This window comes from Brachyistius frenatus, unplaced genomic scaffold (genome assembly GCF_029030835.1).
Source record: "Brachyistius frenatus isolate BFR_SWC_R1_liver_20210118 unplaced genomic scaffold, ASM2903083v1 Contig_16, whole genome shotgun sequence".
NCBI classification, from domain to species: domain Eukaryota; kingdom Metazoa; phylum Chordata; class Actinopteri; family Embiotocidae; genus Brachyistius; species Brachyistius frenatus.
In genome coordinates this window covers 3605490-3625024 of record NW_027210615.1, presented here as the reverse complement: position 1 = coordinate 3625024, position 19535 = coordinate 3605490, and the positions used below count along the sequence as shown (strand labels likewise).

At 41.5% G+C, this 19535-nt stretch overlaps 1 protein-coding gene across 2 annotated transcripts; it reads left to right on the top strand.

Moving 5' to 3' along the window:
• Positions 1-453: 453 nt before the first annotated feature.
• On the top strand, positions 454-18455 carry plekhm2 (pleckstrin homology domain containing, family M (with RUN domain) member 2). Of its 2 annotated transcripts, XM_069694037.1 has the most exons (20): positions 454-959; positions 2661-2767; positions 3886-3995; positions 4114-4213; positions 4424-4511; positions 4606-4780; positions 6049-6108; positions 7791-8070; positions 8159-8944; positions 9029-9098; positions 9831-9921; positions 10222-10286; positions 10581-10669; positions 11006-11138; positions 11755-11945; positions 13062-13127; positions 13287-13446; positions 13761-13940; positions 15193-15309; positions 15464-18455. In XM_069694037.1, exons 1-20 carry the CDS (start codon positions 900-902, stop codon positions 15599-15601), a joined length of 3066 nt encoding a protein of 1021 aa, XP_069550138.1. In that variant the 5' UTR covers positions 454-899; the 3' UTR covers positions 15602-18455. The 2 variants fall into 2 exon arrangements, with proteins under 2 accessions (XP_069550138.1, XP_069550139.1); XM_069694038.1 differs by lacking the exon at positions 6049-6108.
• The last annotated feature ends 1080 nt before the right edge of the window (positions 18456-19535 follow it).

Sequence of the window (19535 nt, the reverse complement as noted above, 5' to 3'; positions counted from 1 at the left end):
GAGTAAAACAAAACAAAAAAGAGAGAATGTAATTGATTAAAATCTTTCAAGACTTTTGAGAAAGTTGTCAGTTTGAGACTTGACCTCCTTTTAGTGTCAATGAAAGTGTTAAGTTCTATAAACGGCACTTCAGCTCCCATCGTATGATTCGCCAAAGTCTGGATGAGGAGACAACGTAAACCAATTCAAAAAGAAGATTTTTTTATTTAAATTTTTTTTACGACTAAGCGCAAACATGCAGTCCGGCAGGCAGGCCGAATTCAGGAGCTAATTCTGATTATTCAAATTCAGCCACAGCATTATGATGTCTTGTGTTTTCGCACAACGCCGAGCACGCAAACTTAAAATTGCCAAACTTTTGAACGCGGTTCAGCCCGCCCTCTCGCTTGCAGCTGCTGGTGACGTAACCCGCTGACGTCAGGGGTTCAGTCAGCCAGCTGACTCCAGCGGCACGAAAAGTATCCTGAACATCCGCTGCATCGTTTAATTAACGCCAGAAGGAAACTTAAAGTAGTTCAAAAGAGGCGAGCAGAGAAATTAAACGTGGTATATGGTGAACAAAATTCCCGCTCAAAGTTATGTGTGGTAGGATTATAAAACGCCTGAGTTCAGCGTTAAAAAAAACAACAAAAAAGTCAAGTGACTAAAGCTAACGCGAAGCTATTAGCAGACGTCACCGGGCTAACCGGGACAGAGGTTGAAGTGTCCACGCCGCGTGCTGGGCTTTACCGTGATGGTTCGTGGACGACCGGAAACGCAGCGTGGACAACTTGAGACAAAACTAGCGTCCATTTGAAACACGGGAGGACAAGATCATGTCAGCCAGCTAATGCGGGAGGCGTTAGCTTTAGCAAAACAGGAGCTTCGCCTTTGTGGGTCAGCTGACCGACAGACCGGCGATGGATCAACTCAAAGTGAAGGATCGCATCTTGGAAAACATCTCGCTGTCTGTCAAAAAGGTAAACGCACGTTTCATTAAAGTCACGCGATGCAGCGACGCGACTGTTTACGCGCTCCGGGTGGTCGCAGCTAACGTCGGGTCGTCTTGTGTCTGCTGAAGGGGACATGTCTCGAGTCGGGAGGACACAGGAGGGCCTTGTCCTTTAGGGAGCTGAGGGAGACAACGTAGGAACTATTACATGTCACGTCTCAACTCACCGGGACGTGTTAAAGCTCTGGCGTTCAGTTGTTGGGTTGTAGTTTTTATTTGTCTGTCGGTGCTGAACAACAAGCCGCTGTGTTTGTTCACTGCGGCGTGTGACGTCAACACCTGCGACCATACCTCTCACACACATTAAGGGCTCCCCGGTAGATTTATGAATGCTCCTGATTCCCATTTGAATCGTGACTTATTTCAGAATTTGTTGTTGTGAAACTCCTCCTGTCACAACCTGACAGACAGCATTGCTCCTCTCTCTTCCTGCATGTTTGTGAAACCATGTACATTTGAGTTTTTTTTTTATTTTGCATGGCTGTTGTCATCTGTCTCTAAAATATGTCCCAGTCTACTGGTCCATAATCAGGAAATTGTATTAGAAAGCTCCATCTTAGTCTGTTAATGCAGCGAGCTCATGACTGTCTTTCCTTTTTATTTCCACTTTTGTCTTCGTTTCTTGACCGATGATGTCATTCATCTCATTTATAGTACTGACGGTAGAGGACCGTGAAGGTGCTTACGGTTGTGTCTCAAGCGTCCAAGAAAGTATACAGTGATTACTTCCGCCAAACATTACTTAGTCATGTGACGATAGTCACAGGATACAAATGATCTTTCTCTGCGCCACAATCCTTAAAGCTTCCCCAAACTTGAGCTGTTCATGCCTCCAAGTTTCAGCATATATATATATGTATATATGTGTATATATGTGGATTGAGTTCAAGTTTTCATGCTCTCCACAATGATTTTACATTCATTAAGCTTTGGTGGTGCCCAAAATCCTAATGTGTAAGGAAAACCTTGACATAGGATTTAAAATAAATCAATCACTACAAGGATACAAGTGGCGGCTTTGATCACGAATGACAGTACATTCAAATAACATGAACAACGGAGGAATTGTACTCTTTTAGGTGCAGAGTGACCTTTTTTAAGGGAACCAAAAACGCTTGCGGTTCCAACCCACAGACATCAGCAGGTACACAGTATCTGTCCTGGTGATGCTTGTGCCCAGGCCTGTGCTGCAGCCAGCTTCCCTTACTGCTTGTATCATGGGGGTTCTGGCCTTGAGTTTGGTTTTAATCCATGAAACACATGCTTTGTTGGATTAAGGGCAGGTCACTGACTTCCTCGAAGGTCAAGAACGTTCCACAGCTTTGCCCCAAATTCCTTTGGTTACTGTGACTGTATGTTGTAATGTGGGATTATTGTTCTGCTGCACTATCCTAGACCATGTTCACCCACCTTTGACGTTAACATCCACCCTTAATGCTAAATGTCCACTTTTTAACCTCATAATCGCTCATCTAGTTCAAATCCGATGTGCTATTGTACAGAGTTTAAGTAATGAACTGACTGCAATTCATCAGTTTTCAAGTCATTTCAGTTAATAACTCCATTGCTTAGCTTATTTGCAGGGCTTTTTACAGCACGTTCTCTTACTGTCTTAGAGAGTGTTTGAACAGCAAAACAAATAGCCTAGAAACCATGTCGCTTTCTACAGCTGCAGAGTTACTTTGCAGCCTGTGAGGATGAAACTCCAGCTATCCGAAATCACGACCGGGTCCTGCAACGTCTCTGTGAACACCTGGACCATGCTCTGCTGTATGGGTAAGACATTTACTGAAAACATGGGAACGAGGAAAGGGGAAAAGTGCAAATTGCAATCTGATTATTTTAGATATGTTGTAGAAAAAAAAAAACCTTTGTATAAACCCTGTTATTTTTGTACTTTTGCGTGTGTGTCGGGTTCGTGTCCCTCCAGGCTAACTGTCACAACCATAGGCTGTATATAGAAATGGACATAGTCTCAGGAAGTAATTACAATTTGAAAGTAATCACGCTTTGCAGCAGGAGTTCTCAACTTTCTCTTTCTTTTTGACATGTGGATCAATGGGACTTTAAATAGGATCTGCTACTTTGTTAGTTTTGTGTCTTTGCAACGTTACACCCGTCATGATGAAAGTGTCAGAACCAATGAGAGCATGAATAACAGTTGAATGAACCTCCCTCTTGGGGAGAGGCAGCGCTCATAAACAGTGAAGACAGAATAAGAGTGTAAAACAAGTTTATTCACACATGATGTAAATCAACACTTAAATTTGCATCTATTCAAAAGTTATAATGTGAAAGATCAAACTGAACCCGAGAGGGTTCGTTTGTTTTTATTATCTGTTTTAGCCGGTCTCATTATTTTGTGGTTTACACAATGGAGAAATGCTTCATAAAAGTATGTTGCCGTGAGAACTGGAACACACCGGCTGCGTGGCGTGTGCTGATTTTTCATTTTCATTTCGGCGTCCATGTTAATGAATGAGAGCATCCACACTGCCGCACGTTTCCTTGCTAAAATATACAGGGAAATGACCTGTGATCGCATTTGTACTGTATAATCAGAGCAGAAACTCAGTGCAGGCTCCAATTATATCATGCCGGTACTCCACCAGGTGAAGGGCAGTGTGTCTCACCTCAGAGCGAGGGTAAATATAAACCACCTGCTTGCTTTTTGGGTACAACTCATCACTTTTCGGCCCTCAAAACTTCTATATTCATGGCCATTATCAAATGGAATTATTAGTTCTTTTCAGATCACACCTTATCGCGGAAGATCATACTTTACAGGATATTACTGTTAATCTTCTGTTAAATAGAGTTCTTGTGGCATCCCGCATACCGTAACATCCAACTTGTGCCTCCTGTGATATAATCGTTGTGTTTCTACATCGCAGGCTGCAGGACATCTCCTCCGGCTACTGGGTCCTGGTCCTTCACTTCACCAGGAGGGAGGCTGTCCGTCAGATTGACGAGCTGCAACACATAGCAACCAACCTCGGTCGAAGTGAGACATCTCGCTCACACAGTTCAACACACTCACATGTAGAGTACTTGGAGAATAAAGCATCATTCAACATTCAAAGGGTAATATGCAGGAAAGAACTCTTCTCTGCTCTTCGTAGGCCGCGCTTGGTTATACCTGGCATTGAGTGAGAGCTCTTTAGAGAGCTACCTGCGCCTCTTCCAGGAGAACCAAGGATTGTTGCACAAGTATTACTTCAAGTAAGTCGTCCAGTCATTTGATTCTGATTGTCTGAAGGAAAGGAAATGTTTGTGCGAGAAGCAGTGAATTCACAAAAAAAGTTTGTTGTTTTCATTCTTGGAATGAATTGATATCGTGCCACATTTTGCTTTAGCAGTTTTTAAATACTGTTTACATATTTTGTTGTAACTGTCGCTCACATCAAGTCAACCATTTTCCTCTTCTGACAGGAACGCCCTGGTCTGCAGTCATGATCACCTCACGCTCTTCCTCACACTGGTGTCTGGCCTGGAGTTCATTCGCTTCAATCTGGAGCTGGTTAGCATATACTTGTTTACAATATCAATAGAAACCCGGCTCCTAAATGTTAGCAGCATGTCTGTAACGTTTTTGTTGGGTCCTGCTGGTTCAGGATGTGCCCTATCTGGATGTGGCTCCCTACATGCCAGATTACTACAAACCCCAGAACCTGCTGGACTTTGAGGAGAGGCTGCCCAGCTCAGACAGCCTCTCCCTGCACTCCTTCACCTCCCTCACCTCCACCAACCTGGAGTGGGATGACAGTGCCATAGCTCCGTCCAGTGAAGGTAAGGTACACCGTTTTTTTTCTTCGAGCTGTCTAATCCTTAACTCTTTCTATATTTCTTCCCTTGCTTCCCTTTATAAGAAGTCATTTTAGGAAAGAGATGCAGACTAACAGGTTTGACAATCATTTGGCCATTATTGTTTTTTTTTTTAAATTTCTGAATCATTATTAGCCAGTGAGTGTTATTCCCCTTAAAAGTAGCCTCATCAAATATCAACTGTTATTTTTATGTCCTGCTAGGTCTTGAAATGGCTCTTATCTGGACTCTTATTATTATATTCTACTTTGCTGCTGATTGAATGTGAAGGGAATGGCAGACTTTATTTTTGTGTTGATGATGTGGTCAGGACCTGCTGGAGTTCAAATACACACTCGTATGCTTTGGCACAAATTTATACAGTGATGTCAAACTAATGGCATGTTGAAGTAGAGCTTGAATTGATCCTTGCAGACTCTTGTGACCAGCGGTGTCGTGCTATTTGTTGGAGTGTCGTAGGGCACCAGTGACATGCACTATAAAGTTGTGGTTTGTTTCTAAAGTTGCGTAATCACGGTGGAGACAAATTTACATCCAGTTATCAATAATGTAGTCTGGAAATTTAAACTGCTTTCATTTAATAAAATCAGTAATATAATCATGTTATTTTCAATGAGTGCTCTATAATACTCATGTAAAGTTTTGTGGTCTGGTTTTATTCACAACATTTTGTTGAAAAGGTTTCACAATAAAAGCCTTGTTAAGAAATAAATCATTTCTGTTTACTGAAACACTTGGAAGCTTTTACTTTGAAATGGATACAGGAAGTTTTGAGTTTGTATTGACACAGTAACTTTAACAGAGGAAAGGCTTTAAGCACATAAAAGATGTTCCTGAATTTTAACTGGATCAAAAGAACTGTGAACATGTTATTTCCTCATGTGGAGAAAACAAAGTGGTGGAGTGTCATTCCAATGCGCTCCGGCAGCAGTACCTCCACCGATGTTTACGACTCGCATCCTAAAGTGCGTGCAGAGACCAACGGTTACAGAATGTTGACATTTGGGTGATTGCAGTCAGTGCTTTGCCCATCACTCCCCACAAGGTACTGAGCCAGTTCCCCTGTTTTAGTTCCCACTTCTCTATTTTTTTCCTCATTGATTCTGTTATTTCGTACTCCATATATCATGTTGTTTTACTGTTTCTGTGCCATTGACTCACTCTCCTCTCTCCTCTCTCCTGTCTCCACCCCACCTCTCTATAATGTTTAATGTTATCCCTCCTTTTTTTAGATTATGATTTTGGTGACATCTTCCCCGTGTTGCAGTCATTGCCAAGTGCAGACTGGGAAGGTGGGACATTAGTCAACCCTCCCTACCTGACCTTCCATCCCTCCCTCCCTCCCTCCCTCCTTCCCTCCTTCCTTCCTTCCCTGCTATCTGGCATGGCCAGTTTGTATTTATTGCATGCTGGGTACTCAAGCCAGTAACAACAGCTAGCTGTTGCAAAATACTGTATCTGAAGACATAAGCAAGCTCGATCAAAGATAAAAGGTGCTCAAACTTTAAGAATAGTTTTAGTTACATACTTACATTGCCAGTAATATAAATTAGCTTGAGTTAAATTGGAAGTAGGAAGCTAATAGCTTAATTTATTTTCATACAAAGTTGAACATTAGAAGAAAAGCTTCCCTCTCTCAGTTATACCCATGAAACATGAGGGTTTCGATTTAACTACACATTTGCAATATAATGTGACAGTGTACATACATTTTAGTAAAGCTGTTTATAATGATAAGTATAGGCATTAAATTAGCAAACAAGTCAATTTAAATAATACAAGGTGTCATCATACACATTAAGTTGACCGGTAAGTTTGGTTTATCTGGGGAGTTCACTGTTGGGTGGGTGGTGTGTTACCTGTCATGATCTGCATGCGTTACTCATCCGGGGAATGATCCCAACGCTCACTCTGCCTTATTATTTACCACAGCCAGAAAAATGCCTGAAGTTGCCGGTACTCACCTCGTCAAGTCTGTCTGCAGTACACCGTGTATCTGTCCGTCTGGCGTGTTGTGTTTTTGTAATGTCTTCTTTCTGTTTGATGTGTTGCACTGGCCTAGGTCCACCTAAACTGTAGTGTGAGATAACAGTCGAGAATATTTCTTGCTTTTTTTCATTACAGCGTTTGCAGTAAACTGCTGTAATAAACACAGGTCTATTCTCTCGTAGTCCACAATTCATTTCATGGTCTAAATTTAAACTGGAATTTATGTTATAGGTCAAAGAATTGTTGTACTGAAATTCGCTGTAATTCTCTCAGCTTGCATCACTGCTGAGTTATTGTAGGTTTCTGTCATGCACAGACGTTGTACTGCTAAATAGTCCAAGTCCATTTTCCTTGCTTTTGGAATTAGCTTGAAGCTTTTTAGATGAACAAGCACTACTATGGCAGAGCCATCCCTGCTGCAGTTTGTTTTTGACTTCAATTGAGTTTGTCCAGTTTTTGTAGCTTTGATGAAGACTTAATAGTCAAAAGAAGAAGTTAGTGGAAACAACATCGCTCAGTTCTCTTATAAAGAATCCCAGTAAATGCAAAAATACAGATTCTTGTAAGTTATATAACCCATCTCTAAAAGCTACAGTAGTAGTGCTTGACCTCGGCCTGTGCCTCTGCAGCTGCTGCCTGTGTACCTACTTGATGTCTTACTCATTGCGTTTTGTGCCTCTTTGACCCCGCCAAAGAACACTGCAGTCCTTAACATTTGTTTTGCTATGTTGACGAAGGAATACACAAAATCTTTCCGACATTGTTTTGTTGGTCAACACTGTAAAGCTGATGAAAATAGATGTATGAATAAAAACAACTCTTCCCTTAATTATGTCCGAGGTCCATGTTTGCCACTCAACTACCAGCAAGACAGTGCAAAAGATTCTGTGTATTTCTTTTATTTCTTAAGCTTTATAGAAGTAAATGTGGGTAAGTGGTGGTTTTGCATTAACTCAGTGTCTTTGTGTGGCCTTCACTTGGTTAGAGGGTGACCTGACCGACCAGGCCAGCTGCCCGCGATCCTGTGGCTCTGATCCCCAGACGGTCATCAGCGACACGGTGGTCCTTTCCAGCACTGTCAAGGGGAAGGTAGCAACACATCTTTCTCCACACAGTCCCACATTCAGACACAACCCCTTCAACGAGGACTCGGACACCAACACCTCAGCCGACGTCACACCCGTTCATGTGGCCAGCCGCTACAATACCTTCACCGCCACCGGAGATGACACAGAGATCAACAGCAATGAGCTTGAGGTCATCAGGTACAGTCGCCGCTCCTTCAGTTTCTGGCACGAAGGATGTTGTATCCAATTGTTTATTGAACCACAGCTAACTCCTCTGTCCTTCCAGGATGGCCAAACGAAGAAAACCAGCCAAGAAGCGACGTGGAAAGGGCTCCACAGATTCCAGCAGCAGCATCCATAACTCCATCTCCTCTGAGCACATGGAAACAGACTCTAGCATCCTCACCTTGGAAGACGTCGATTCATTGAACGGCACCAGTGTCCATCCGGACAGTGAAGGGGAGCTGAGGAGAAGCAGGGTCGGATCAGAGATCGTGGAGGAAGGAGGTGAGGATGGGGTCGAAGGCCTCCTACGACTTCCACAGATGACGGACACCTCCATGGACAGCGTGGGCCAACCCCTCCGTGACGTCATGGACCGGCTCAACGGGGCCTGGGAGCACCCAGGAGAGGAGCGAGGGAAGAACGGTGAAAGCTGCGATCAGAACCCCGAGCCTTATGCACAACAGCCCTTTCGAGATGACCCAGGGGGCAACAAGGGGGTCCCCGGAGAGACGTCTGGCTCCCGTCTGGCCCAAAGCAACAACTTCCTTCAGGCCTCTCCTCTATCTGCAGAGGTATGCTGCTTTACCACCAACAGTCCAGACTCTGCTCCCACAGGTGGTGGCCACGATGACTCTCCAGAGCATCGCCAGTCGCAGACTCTTTCAGGTCGCCCTGAAGATAATGGAGAGGCAAAAGCGCCAGCAGGACAAGAACTCGACATGAAGACGGAGGAGGACGTACAAAGAGAGGAAATATACAAAATTACATCTACAGTTGAGGAAGAGGAGGAACAACAACAAGAGGGGAAGCGTAGTCCCACTGAAAGTTCTCATCCTGCAGAGTTTAAGTAAGCAGTTCAAACAAAATGAGTTGTTTGTTGTTGAAATCTTGTTTAAAACCTGTCTAATGTTGTTCGCTGTTTATATTTCAGGGTTGACAACAATCATCTGCTGCTTCTTATGATTCATGTATTCAGAGAGAACGAGGAACAGCTCTTCAAGGTAAAGACAAAGGACGTCATTATTTTTCATTCTCTGAAACAAGTTACATTCTTGTGCGAAAATGAATGTGTGAATAAATATTTTTTGAATGATGTTATTTATTGAAATAAGTCAGTACAGTGAAGTCGTGGTGTTTAACAGGCTTGTATTTTTTTTTTTTTTTGGGGGGGGGTGTAGTTATCTATACTTGTACTTATCTTAAAAAAGTACCTTTCCTCTCCACATCAGCCAGGAGAGATGGTGGTGTTGGTTCTTTTTAACTCAGACTGGTTTTGACTTTAGAGAAGTGGTTTGGAGACAGTTGCTCAGTGGAAATGTTGCAAGGCACAGTTAGTCCATTTTAATAGATTTTTTTCAGACTGTAGAAATGTATGTTAGTGTAAGTTGTTTTTTATAATTTGTAAAAAAAAAAAAAAATCGATTCACATTTTGTCGCACTTCACACCAAACTGTGCAAAGAAAATATTGATATAAATATTTAACCCTGGTGTCTATTTCATAGCATTGTGGAATAACAACCAGGAAGTTGCTGCTAGTATGCTAGTTGCTTTTGTATGTTGACAAAAAAAAAAAAACTGTCTATATAGCTTGCTAACTGCGACATTTGTAGCAACACTATGCTACAGTCTGCTGTCCAGCTGCCATAAACTCAGGACTAGTGACTAGTACAATGTGAGACGGATAAATATGGAGGTTTCCAGCACTGAACCCAGTTTCTCTTTGTGTTTTCAGATGGTGAGGATGAGTACGGGTCATATGGAGGGCGACCTGCAGCCTCTTTATCTGCTGCTGACTGACTGTTACATCTACCTGCTTCGAAAGGGTAAAGTGGCTAAAGATGGATTTGTTTGATCATAGAAGGTGGAACAGTTTAAGTCTTGGGGTTGGGTGTCACAATTCATTTTTAAAAACAAGCTTTGATCTCCTACTTTCTTATATTTAGGGAATAAATGTTTGACTGTGTGAACTGTACTGTCTGAAAGATATCTGCAAATCTGAGTTTGTTTCATTATAATTGTGCTTCATCAGTCACAACAGATCGACACAATTCTCTGAAAGAGCAGAGTATATATTATATTATCATGTGCTCACCGTGTGTCTTTGTTCTACTTTTACTCACTAGGTGCAGCAGAGAAGCCCTACACAGTGAGAGATGCTGTTTCCTATAATGAGCTGGACTATCTTTCAGTAAGTTCCCGGCACTACAATAGCTTGCTATTGTCTATTGTTTCTGCGTTTGGGGGCTATTGTTTTAAATACATTCGTGTTTTACTCTTATCTAAGTATTCTTTTAATGTCAGCGGATACTTTAAAAACACATTAGAATTAATGGCGCTGTATGCTTTTGCATCAATGTGCTCCATTGCTTCAACTGTCATATCTTGGTTCAATCTACTAATGCGATGTGATGAGCATATGATGATGGAGCACAATGTTACTTTTATTTCTAATGTAATAGTTCTAATGTTGTTTTTCCTTCAGGTGGGCCTTGACCAGCAGACAGTCACGGTGGTCTGCACTAACAGACGAAGGAAATTCCTGTTGGACACAGCAGATGTTTCACTAACTCTGTGAGTTTTCCGCAAATCTTTGTCTCGACTCCCTCAACTCCATCCATGATTCATTTCCATCAGCCAGTAATATGTCTGTGCCCCACTGTCTTTGTATCCCTGTCTAAAGAAGCAGCATGCAAACAAAGTCTCCACTGCTGTTTGCATCTATTGTCATATGTCAGTAATCCAATGATCTGCTATGGAGTGAGAACTTAGTCCTTTGTTGAGTCATCTCGTCCCTAATAGATGGTTAAATTGGTATTCCTATCCAATTATGTGTGGGAATACTGACTTAATAGAACCTTAATAGAACCTCTCCCTTGACCTCTAGCCGTTTTTCTCCTTCACTCATAGCTGGCTGCTGTCTGTTCTCAAATCAGCCATGGTGAAAGGATGTCGTGAGCCTCCCTATCCGTGTGTTCTGACTGACGCCACCATGGAAAAACTGGCTCTCACAAAGTTTGTCGCCCAGGAGTCTCACTGTGAGGTAAAGTAATGTTCAATGTCGCACATACTGTAGTAGCTTCTCATTACACAGCGAAAATATACTAATTAACCATTTGTTACATCCACGAAACTAGATGATCTTTACCAAGACCCAGGAGTTTTTTTTTAACCTCTTCAGGTTATCTCAGCCTTCCATTATTCTATTAAAAGAATAGCAACTTTTTTGTTTTTAGATTAACAGCACAATTATTTGACATCCCAACTCACTGATCTCACACTGTAACATTGAACACTTGACAGCATTTTGTTTTGCTCACACATAAGTACCTACCTCTAGTTTTTCAATATTGTACATAGTTGGATGTTGTGATAAGTACTACTGTTAAATAGACCTGATTTGAAAGCTCTAAAAACGATTGATATGGTCCTTTTAAGATATCTATTTTCTTCTTTACCAAGAATGTGTATTGATAGCGACACTTTAAATTTCATTATTTACACTAATTAATGTAACAGCTTTACTTTAAAATAACGTATCAGCCCTGATACTGGAGTGTTTCTGTAATATTAGAGAAGTTTGAGAGTCTCTGCTTTAACACGTTACTTGGCTGACTTTTGAAGCAGCAGTGGTTAACTGTTTGTCTGTTTCTCTCCAGGTACCTGAAGTGTCCATTCAACTCTATTCATTGGTTCACTGGGAGGATCCTATGGACATGACGTTGTCCCCCCAAAGTGGCCCACCGAATTCTAGATTCCTTTCCAGCACAAAAGAAGGGCTTCTGCAGTACCGGGCTGGAATCACATACCTGGGTAAAGAGCAATGGAAAAGCTGCTACCTCATCCTCAGGTATGGGCAGGGCATACACATCAGTCCTCCCTTCAGCTGATATCAGTGAGTTCATTTTAACATCTGACATTCATCTTCCAACATTAGGTATTAACGAAGGTCTCCTTCATTCTCGAACACACTGATAAGCATTTATATCGCTTCCCCTTATAATATTTATCACATTTAACACTGACATATTATCATCTTGAAAAACATGCCACACATATTGGAGTTGATATTTCCTTGGGCTTTCCCCTCCTCTCACCATCTGCTGCTGCCAGACATGCAGAAAGCTTGAGTTCTTTCTTTTTGTGTCGAGCAGCGCAGATTTCCTTCCAGTCTGTCCACAGGTGTACGGTGTATAATGTAAAACAGGGTTGGAGGCTGACTGGTTTTTGACAATAGCTTTGCCTCATCTGAAGGAATTTTCATTCATTGTTATTAAGTCTTCCTGTCTGTCTCATTAGTCCAGTCTCTCTGTCTTATCTGGTTCCCCTAGCTCGTGGTCACTCTGTCCTCTTGACATAGGCATAGGCCAGGTCTGTTACGGCTATAGATGGAGGCAGTCTCATGTTCCAAAGTTAACCAAGTTTCAAGGATGAGGCAGAGCCTCTCCTTATCTGAAAATGTAGAAGACCCCCTACAGTTGTCTCTGTCTCTCCTTGACAAAGTTCTGTCAGTAAACATCGCTAAGATTTCCATCAAACCCAATACAATAATAACAGTAACATCTTTAAATTACTGTCTTTATGGTTTATTTCTCAACAAGTCCTGCTGGGAGCCAGTTAGAGTCCCAATCACACCAAAATGGTTTGAAGCAATTGTGTTACTGACATTAGCATTGTCAGGGACATTTTATTGTTTAGGCCCGACATGCTCATGAGGGTTGATTCTCCTCAACAGTGAGTAAGCCAGGCCGTCTCCAGTGTGAGTAGAATCAACACTCATCTTGGACAGCTAGTTCATGTCTCACGGGACCTTTACCCCACTTCAGAGGAGTCTCAGAGTATGGCAAGCCTTAGCAATAGAATTTCCCTGCCAAGCATCACGGGTGATATATATGTAAGACAATGTGTGTATGTAATCAGTCTTCTGATTTCGATGAACATTATTGTTTGTTCTCTTTTCACACAGTAAGGGGATCCTGTACCTGTATGCCGAAAAAACAGATGTAGCACCTCTGATGTCAGTCACAATGGGGTAAGCTTCAGCTGAATGAAAGATGCTGACTGATACTGGACATGATTAACCTATTAAAGCTTTTACTGTATGAAGCAAGCAGTGAAACACTTGTAGAGAGAAATTCATGTTCACCGATATATTTTCCGTGCTTCTTTGTGCCCCCTCATTTCTCAACAGAGGAGAGCACTGCGGAGGCTGCCGTCGCTCCAACAGCACAGAGCGTCCACTCGCCTTCCAAGTCATCCTGACAGAGCGCCCCCCACTGGTGCTCTGCGCCAACAATGAGCAGGACATGGCTGACTGGATGCAGCTGCTCTGCCAGTCTGTCTCCAAAGGGGTAAGGAGTACATCGTGCACATACTAAATATTTGTTAATTGACTTTTCTTAAAGCTTTCGACAAGAAGTGACAATGCTTGAAATCTCTTTGACCGGCTGAACAGGCTGTTTTCCTCCCTGAAAAAGCTCAAGGAATTTATTAAAACAGTTGCTGATGTTTATTAAGATTGAAATATGGTTCGATGTAAGCCCTGAAAAAGCTCAAGGAATTTATTAAAACAGTTGCTGATGTTTATTAAGATTGAAATATGGTTCGATGTAAGCCCTGTTCGTATAGACAAGGATTAATTAAACCACAAACTCTTTATCTCCAGGTCATCCCTCAGGGTGTGGCCCCCACGCCGTGTATCCCGTGTTGCCTGGTGGTGACGGACAAGAAGCTGCTAACTTGCCATCAGGACTGTCAGACGAGCTTCTTCCGTTCGCTGGGCTGCGCTGATATCTGTGATGTCACCAGTGTCAGCCTGGAGACTGACAAGGAGTACTGTGTTATTGTGAGTGATCGTCTGTTGACCTCCTCCTGCAGTCAGACCTGCTGGATATATGGCTTTATATTTGACTTTTTATAGCGGGAATGTTTTGGTGCAGTTTGTTCGTCAGCAGGATTAAAAAATATATATACTCGTGCGATCAGTCTGACCCGTGTGTTATACTATGTTATACTATGGTATTGAACCTGTGGCGGTGGATATACTTTGATCCCTTAATAAAAACCTGCACCTATAACTTTACAGATTAGATATAATATAAGATAGAACTCATTCTGAAAGCAATTTTTGTGCCAAGAATGCTCAGTGTACTAACAAAGAAATGATTTTTCTCAACAAGGTTATCAGAATATATCTGTTGATTAAATGTGTGTTGCAGTTGTTTACGAACCTTTGCATCTCATTTTTCAGTTACTGATGCATAACGTTTAGGTTGATCAGTTTTAATTATTGATCTGATAATAGACCTGCTAGATCTTTTAATTAGAGTGGACGTATTAGTTGAGCAATAGTACTGGAGCGGAACTGCAAAAACACACTAATTGTAGAGTAATGTTACAGAATTAAAGTTCATTAGTGACCGCTGATATGACCGCTGGCAATGTTAACCAATGTCTAAAGACTGTCAGCACGAGAGACAGCTACCAGAAATACACTTATTAAGAAGTGGACAATAGTAAACGGCAAGTTTAAAGCCAAATATCCAAGCAGATATTAAGGCAGCGCTTTTTACCAGGATGGCTCATTGCCTTGGAGGCCCTTCTTCAGACGGCTGAAGGAAAGGGACAAAAATCTTCACTGTGCAGTTAACAGAGGTTCTGAAAAAGTGGGTTTCAAGGAACACTGTATTCTAACTGTAAACTACAAAATGGCTGCATGCTGTAAATCACTGTAAGAATACATATAAATATTAAAAGATACAAATTCTTTACAATCAAATGTATACTAAGTCAGATTACTTCAAATGAATTATTTTGTAATGACATCCTCATAGAGGAGACTGCTCCAGCTCCTCCATGTTATCCTGATGTAAATGCACTTTTAACATTAACATAATATTCATACATCATACTGTAGTTTGTGTGTATACCAAGCAAACTGTAAACTTCCTTAGGTATCAGTGGTATTCAATTTATGGGGTCAACTGTCTCTTGTGCTCTAACTCGATAACACAGGAATTATTCTTTTGTTTTGGACCTTTAAATGTTAACTTTCACTCTAAACCTTTTCCCACTTTCATCCTCTGTTTTGTCGGTAGGAGTTTTCGTCCGACCGGGCCCAGTTCCTCCCTCCGTGGGTCTTGTACTTCAGCGGGTGTGAAGAGAGAGATCGACTGCTTCAGGTGTTAGACAACACATGGAAAGCCATTTACCAGGTCAGAGGATATGTACACTGAAATTAGAATACGTTTATGGAGAAATACAGTAAATATCACAACCACCGCAATATTAACTGTCCCAGAATGTAAGCATATCAAATCTTTGATGTCCACCTGGTTGAACCCTCGTGCATGTCCTCACTGTGCGCAGGTTAACCTCCCCCACAGAGACGTGTCTGATCTGCTGGTGCAGAAGCGCTGTGGTGAGGCCCTCGAACTGATGAAGAGCGCCTGGCAGAGAGCCGACAGTCTGGCTCGAGGCAGAGCCCAGCGTGAACCCTGGTGCTGACGGACACACACTTGCATGTATCCATTTATCTGCGTGTAACCCGAGACAGAATCTCATATAGATCCAGGGTAGAGCGTCAGACTGTGGAAGCAACAGTCTGCGCTACAGCAAACCATCCGGAGTTCTAAGATGAAAGACGGAGATAAAGTAATCAGATGTGCTGTGGCTTGAGCTGAACCTCATGACATGTTTCTATCAGAGAAACTTCCGGCTGAAGTAGCAAAGCATGTGGCACATTATATTGCAACGATACAACAGTGAGACATTGTAACTGCAAGGAAATGAATGAACGACAATATCTGATCCTAAAACTACATCATCAGTCCTTCATTCAAAATTATTCAAAAAATAGCAGCAAAGTAGAACAAACACACACAAATAGGTTTTTTTTGTCACTTCATTCGAACACTTGGACTTCTGAGATACAGATGGAAATGATCAACTACATTATATCGAACATTGGGGAAGCTGAGTAGGGGGTTGAGATCAGGATCAGTTACCGGGAGCTACCTTGCACAGTGAGAATTATAAGTTTCTTTAAAAGATCAATCTGGATTGTTTGTAGGTAAATAAATATATACATATAAAATAAAAAGAAAGAAGGAGAGAAAGAAAGGCGTATATGAAGGGAGAAATTGTTGCTTAGAAAAGTTCGCACTCTTTACGTTGTGCATAAACACAAAAGATAAAGTCACTCCTGACTTAAAATGTGTTATGATTGTGCAAAAGTACAGCTGTGTATAGAATCATTGTGTAATCACTGACATTAGTATGCGTGTCTGATATTCAGTTTTGTTTTGTCTGAGGGGACGTACCTCTACACCGACTTATTCTCACATTCACATTGTACATTATCTCTAAAGACTGAAGTATATTGTATTATTTAACACATGCACTGTTACATAACGTGCTCATGCCTGTTGCGTCTGTCTGAGGTCTCGCTTTTTCAATTTAAATGTCATCACCGAGATAAAAACTTCTTTCAGGAAATGCAACAGACTTGCCTTTTTCTCCACTTTGCGTAGATGAGTGGAGGGTTTCCATGCTGACTTGCACATTGTTTTTGCTCTAAGCCATTTTTTTTTTTTTGTAATGTACCAGTTGTGGCTTTAGACCTGTACTGTTTTGTTTCCTTTTTAGACAAAGTGGGAACAGTTGATAGTAAATTATCCAGTTGAGCGGCGTCGTCGCCTCGGTAACCACTTTTACATTAGAATTAAGATGTGTGTGAAGAATCCTTCACTGACTGAGAGCTACGAGTTGTTTTGGCTTCTCATTATGATTTTGCACGGGTGTCGGTGGCGTTGCACTGTACAGTAGGAGCTGGCCACTGCTCTAGATTAGAACATCCCTTTCTGCCCTATCATCATTTAGTGATGTAGGACAGAGTTTTAGGGTTTATTAATTCCTTAAATAGTCATTCAGCCGAGAGCCTGTCAGCTAATAGCCTCTCATATCATCCACTGATAGAGCTTTACCTGGAAAGGAATGAGAATTACAACTCCCTAAACTAAGCCATTTTACTGTCCCTCCAAGTTCTAGTCAGATGATGATAATGCATTTGCTACAATCTGTCCTTGATACTAGCCCTGATTTATATACCACTACCTGTGTCAGTGTGTAACTGCTCTCATTGCAAGTCTGAGGTATGTGTGAGGTTTCGTTTGCACAGAAAATGTTGCCTTTTTGAACTGAACTGGATAATTTTGCCAATTCATTAGAGCTAAATGAAGCACTACGTTTCCTCTCAGTAGATGCCTTACACTGTAAATTTGGCTGACTGCATTGGAACTTTTAAACAATCATATAAGCTTTTGTCAGTTCTGGTTTCTTTTGAGAGACAAGTCCAAATAAGTCCTGTGTGTCGATTCTTGTGGAGTCCCTATCAGACGTTGCATATTTAAGCAAAGGATAATATTTTGGTGTTTTTTTTTTGGGCCAAAACTGGAATGTTGAATGAAAATGTTACCCAGTCCATTTACAACTGTCACTTACAGTGTGTCCGTCTGTACAAACATCAGTCTTTGACAGCCACTGTGTTTCTCTCATGTCAGCATTAACCAGCGCTTTAAGCCCTTCTAAGTGCCACTTGGCCTCCCTCATCTTTGGCTTTTTTTTACAAAGATTTCTAATCTCAGGGGAAAAAGGTACTTCACATCCAGAACCCTAACGCTCACCTTATGATTTAATTTTATATCAGTTGTTTGGTCTGATACAGTTTTCTTAAAATGCCCTTTTTTCATTTTTGGTCCCTGTCGTGTTCAGAGAAGCATTATGAAGTTATTTTGCACACACAGAGGAGACTGCAGAGATATCAGCTGTCAGAAAAGATTTTATGAAAGAAAAAAAAAAAAAAGGTTAGTAATTCATTCAGTTCCAAAATAAGATTGGTTGGTTGTGAGGTGGAAATCCTCCACTAGTGAATTACTTCTGGACATATTGACCTGAGGGAGCGACGCTGCAATAGTTGGACTTACTTGAAATGTTTGTTGGATCATCAGTTACAAATGTGCTGTGCTTCGAGTCGTGACCTATGAACTGTATATAAAGAGAAAGTCAAGGTTAGTCTTTTTGAGCAGTGTTTTGAATGTGGGACATTGCTGGCCAATGATGGATGACATCTCTTAGGTGATGCATTATGGGAGACAAAAAGCGCCATTCGATTTTGTGGATAGAATGTGTACTGCATGTAATATTTGTATTATGTTTAGCAGTTTTATTCAACTGTAAATAAAGCACTAATCAAGAATAACAGTATTTGAATTCCCACATAAACACATCCTGAAGGTTTTATACTGTTCATAATGGCAATGAATGTACAAATAAACCTTTGTGACATGGACAGCAAATCAAACTGACTCCTGTGGTGACAATTCATGTGCCTTGTTTGTGTTTGTAATAACCGTATTTCTGTTGTAGGTCAGACAAATGAGTTGCTGTGTGTTGGAAACATACAGCAAGAGCAGTCATGTTAGAGCAGGTACAGAAGAGGAGTCACAGGTGAGAGAGCAGCTCAGGTAAACTGCAGTTCAACACAAAAATATAGCCTCGATGCGTGTGGTACATTGTATTAAAATACTTAGTGTCCAGCCTTTCAAATGATAGTTTGTCAGTGGGAGTTGATTTGTTGTTGATTGGTGTCCATGACCTGGTAATGCTCTGCTTGAATTCCTGACTTGAAAGGCCTCTTTCAACCCTGCACCAAAGCTTTCAAACCCAAACACTTATAATCCACCATCGCTATTATGGAATATAATTAAGCTATGATGACTGGGACACGTTGACGTATTTACAGATGAGCATTGTTACTCAAGGGTGCTGTGCTTTTTTTGTGTGTGTTGGAAGGAAGGTTTGTCGATGTTGCAATTCTCCCTACACATCAGTAGATGTCATGTAAACAGTTTGTAACCCGTTTAAAGGTATGCAAGATGTCTACTGCAGTCTGGAAATCTTCTAGGCAGCAAGAAACGCACAAACCTTTTTAACATCACCAAAAATGTGGTGACCCCTGTCTTCATCTTTTGTATCTTAGTTTCTTCTTTCACTCCGACAGTGGCCTGTCAGAACTGGCTGAGTTTGGAAGAACTTCAGTGGCTTGTGCAGCGCCAACTCCATCCACACCTTTGGAATTCAATTCAATTCAATTTTATTTATTTAGCGCCAAATCACAACACAGGTAATTTCATGACACTTAACACATTAAAGTCCTTACAGCAGAACTTTACAATATTATACATAGAAACTCAACAATTGCCACACGAAAAACTGAGGAATGAACCATGAAGGCACTATCAGTGGAAAATCCCCACAGCTACGTTCCAAAATCTCCTGGAAAGCAATTATGTATGTTTATTTTTCAGAAACGCCCTGTTTTGCCTTTTAATATCTCACCTTCCCGTTTGCAGCTATCCAGCTCAGCCTCCATCTTCTGCAG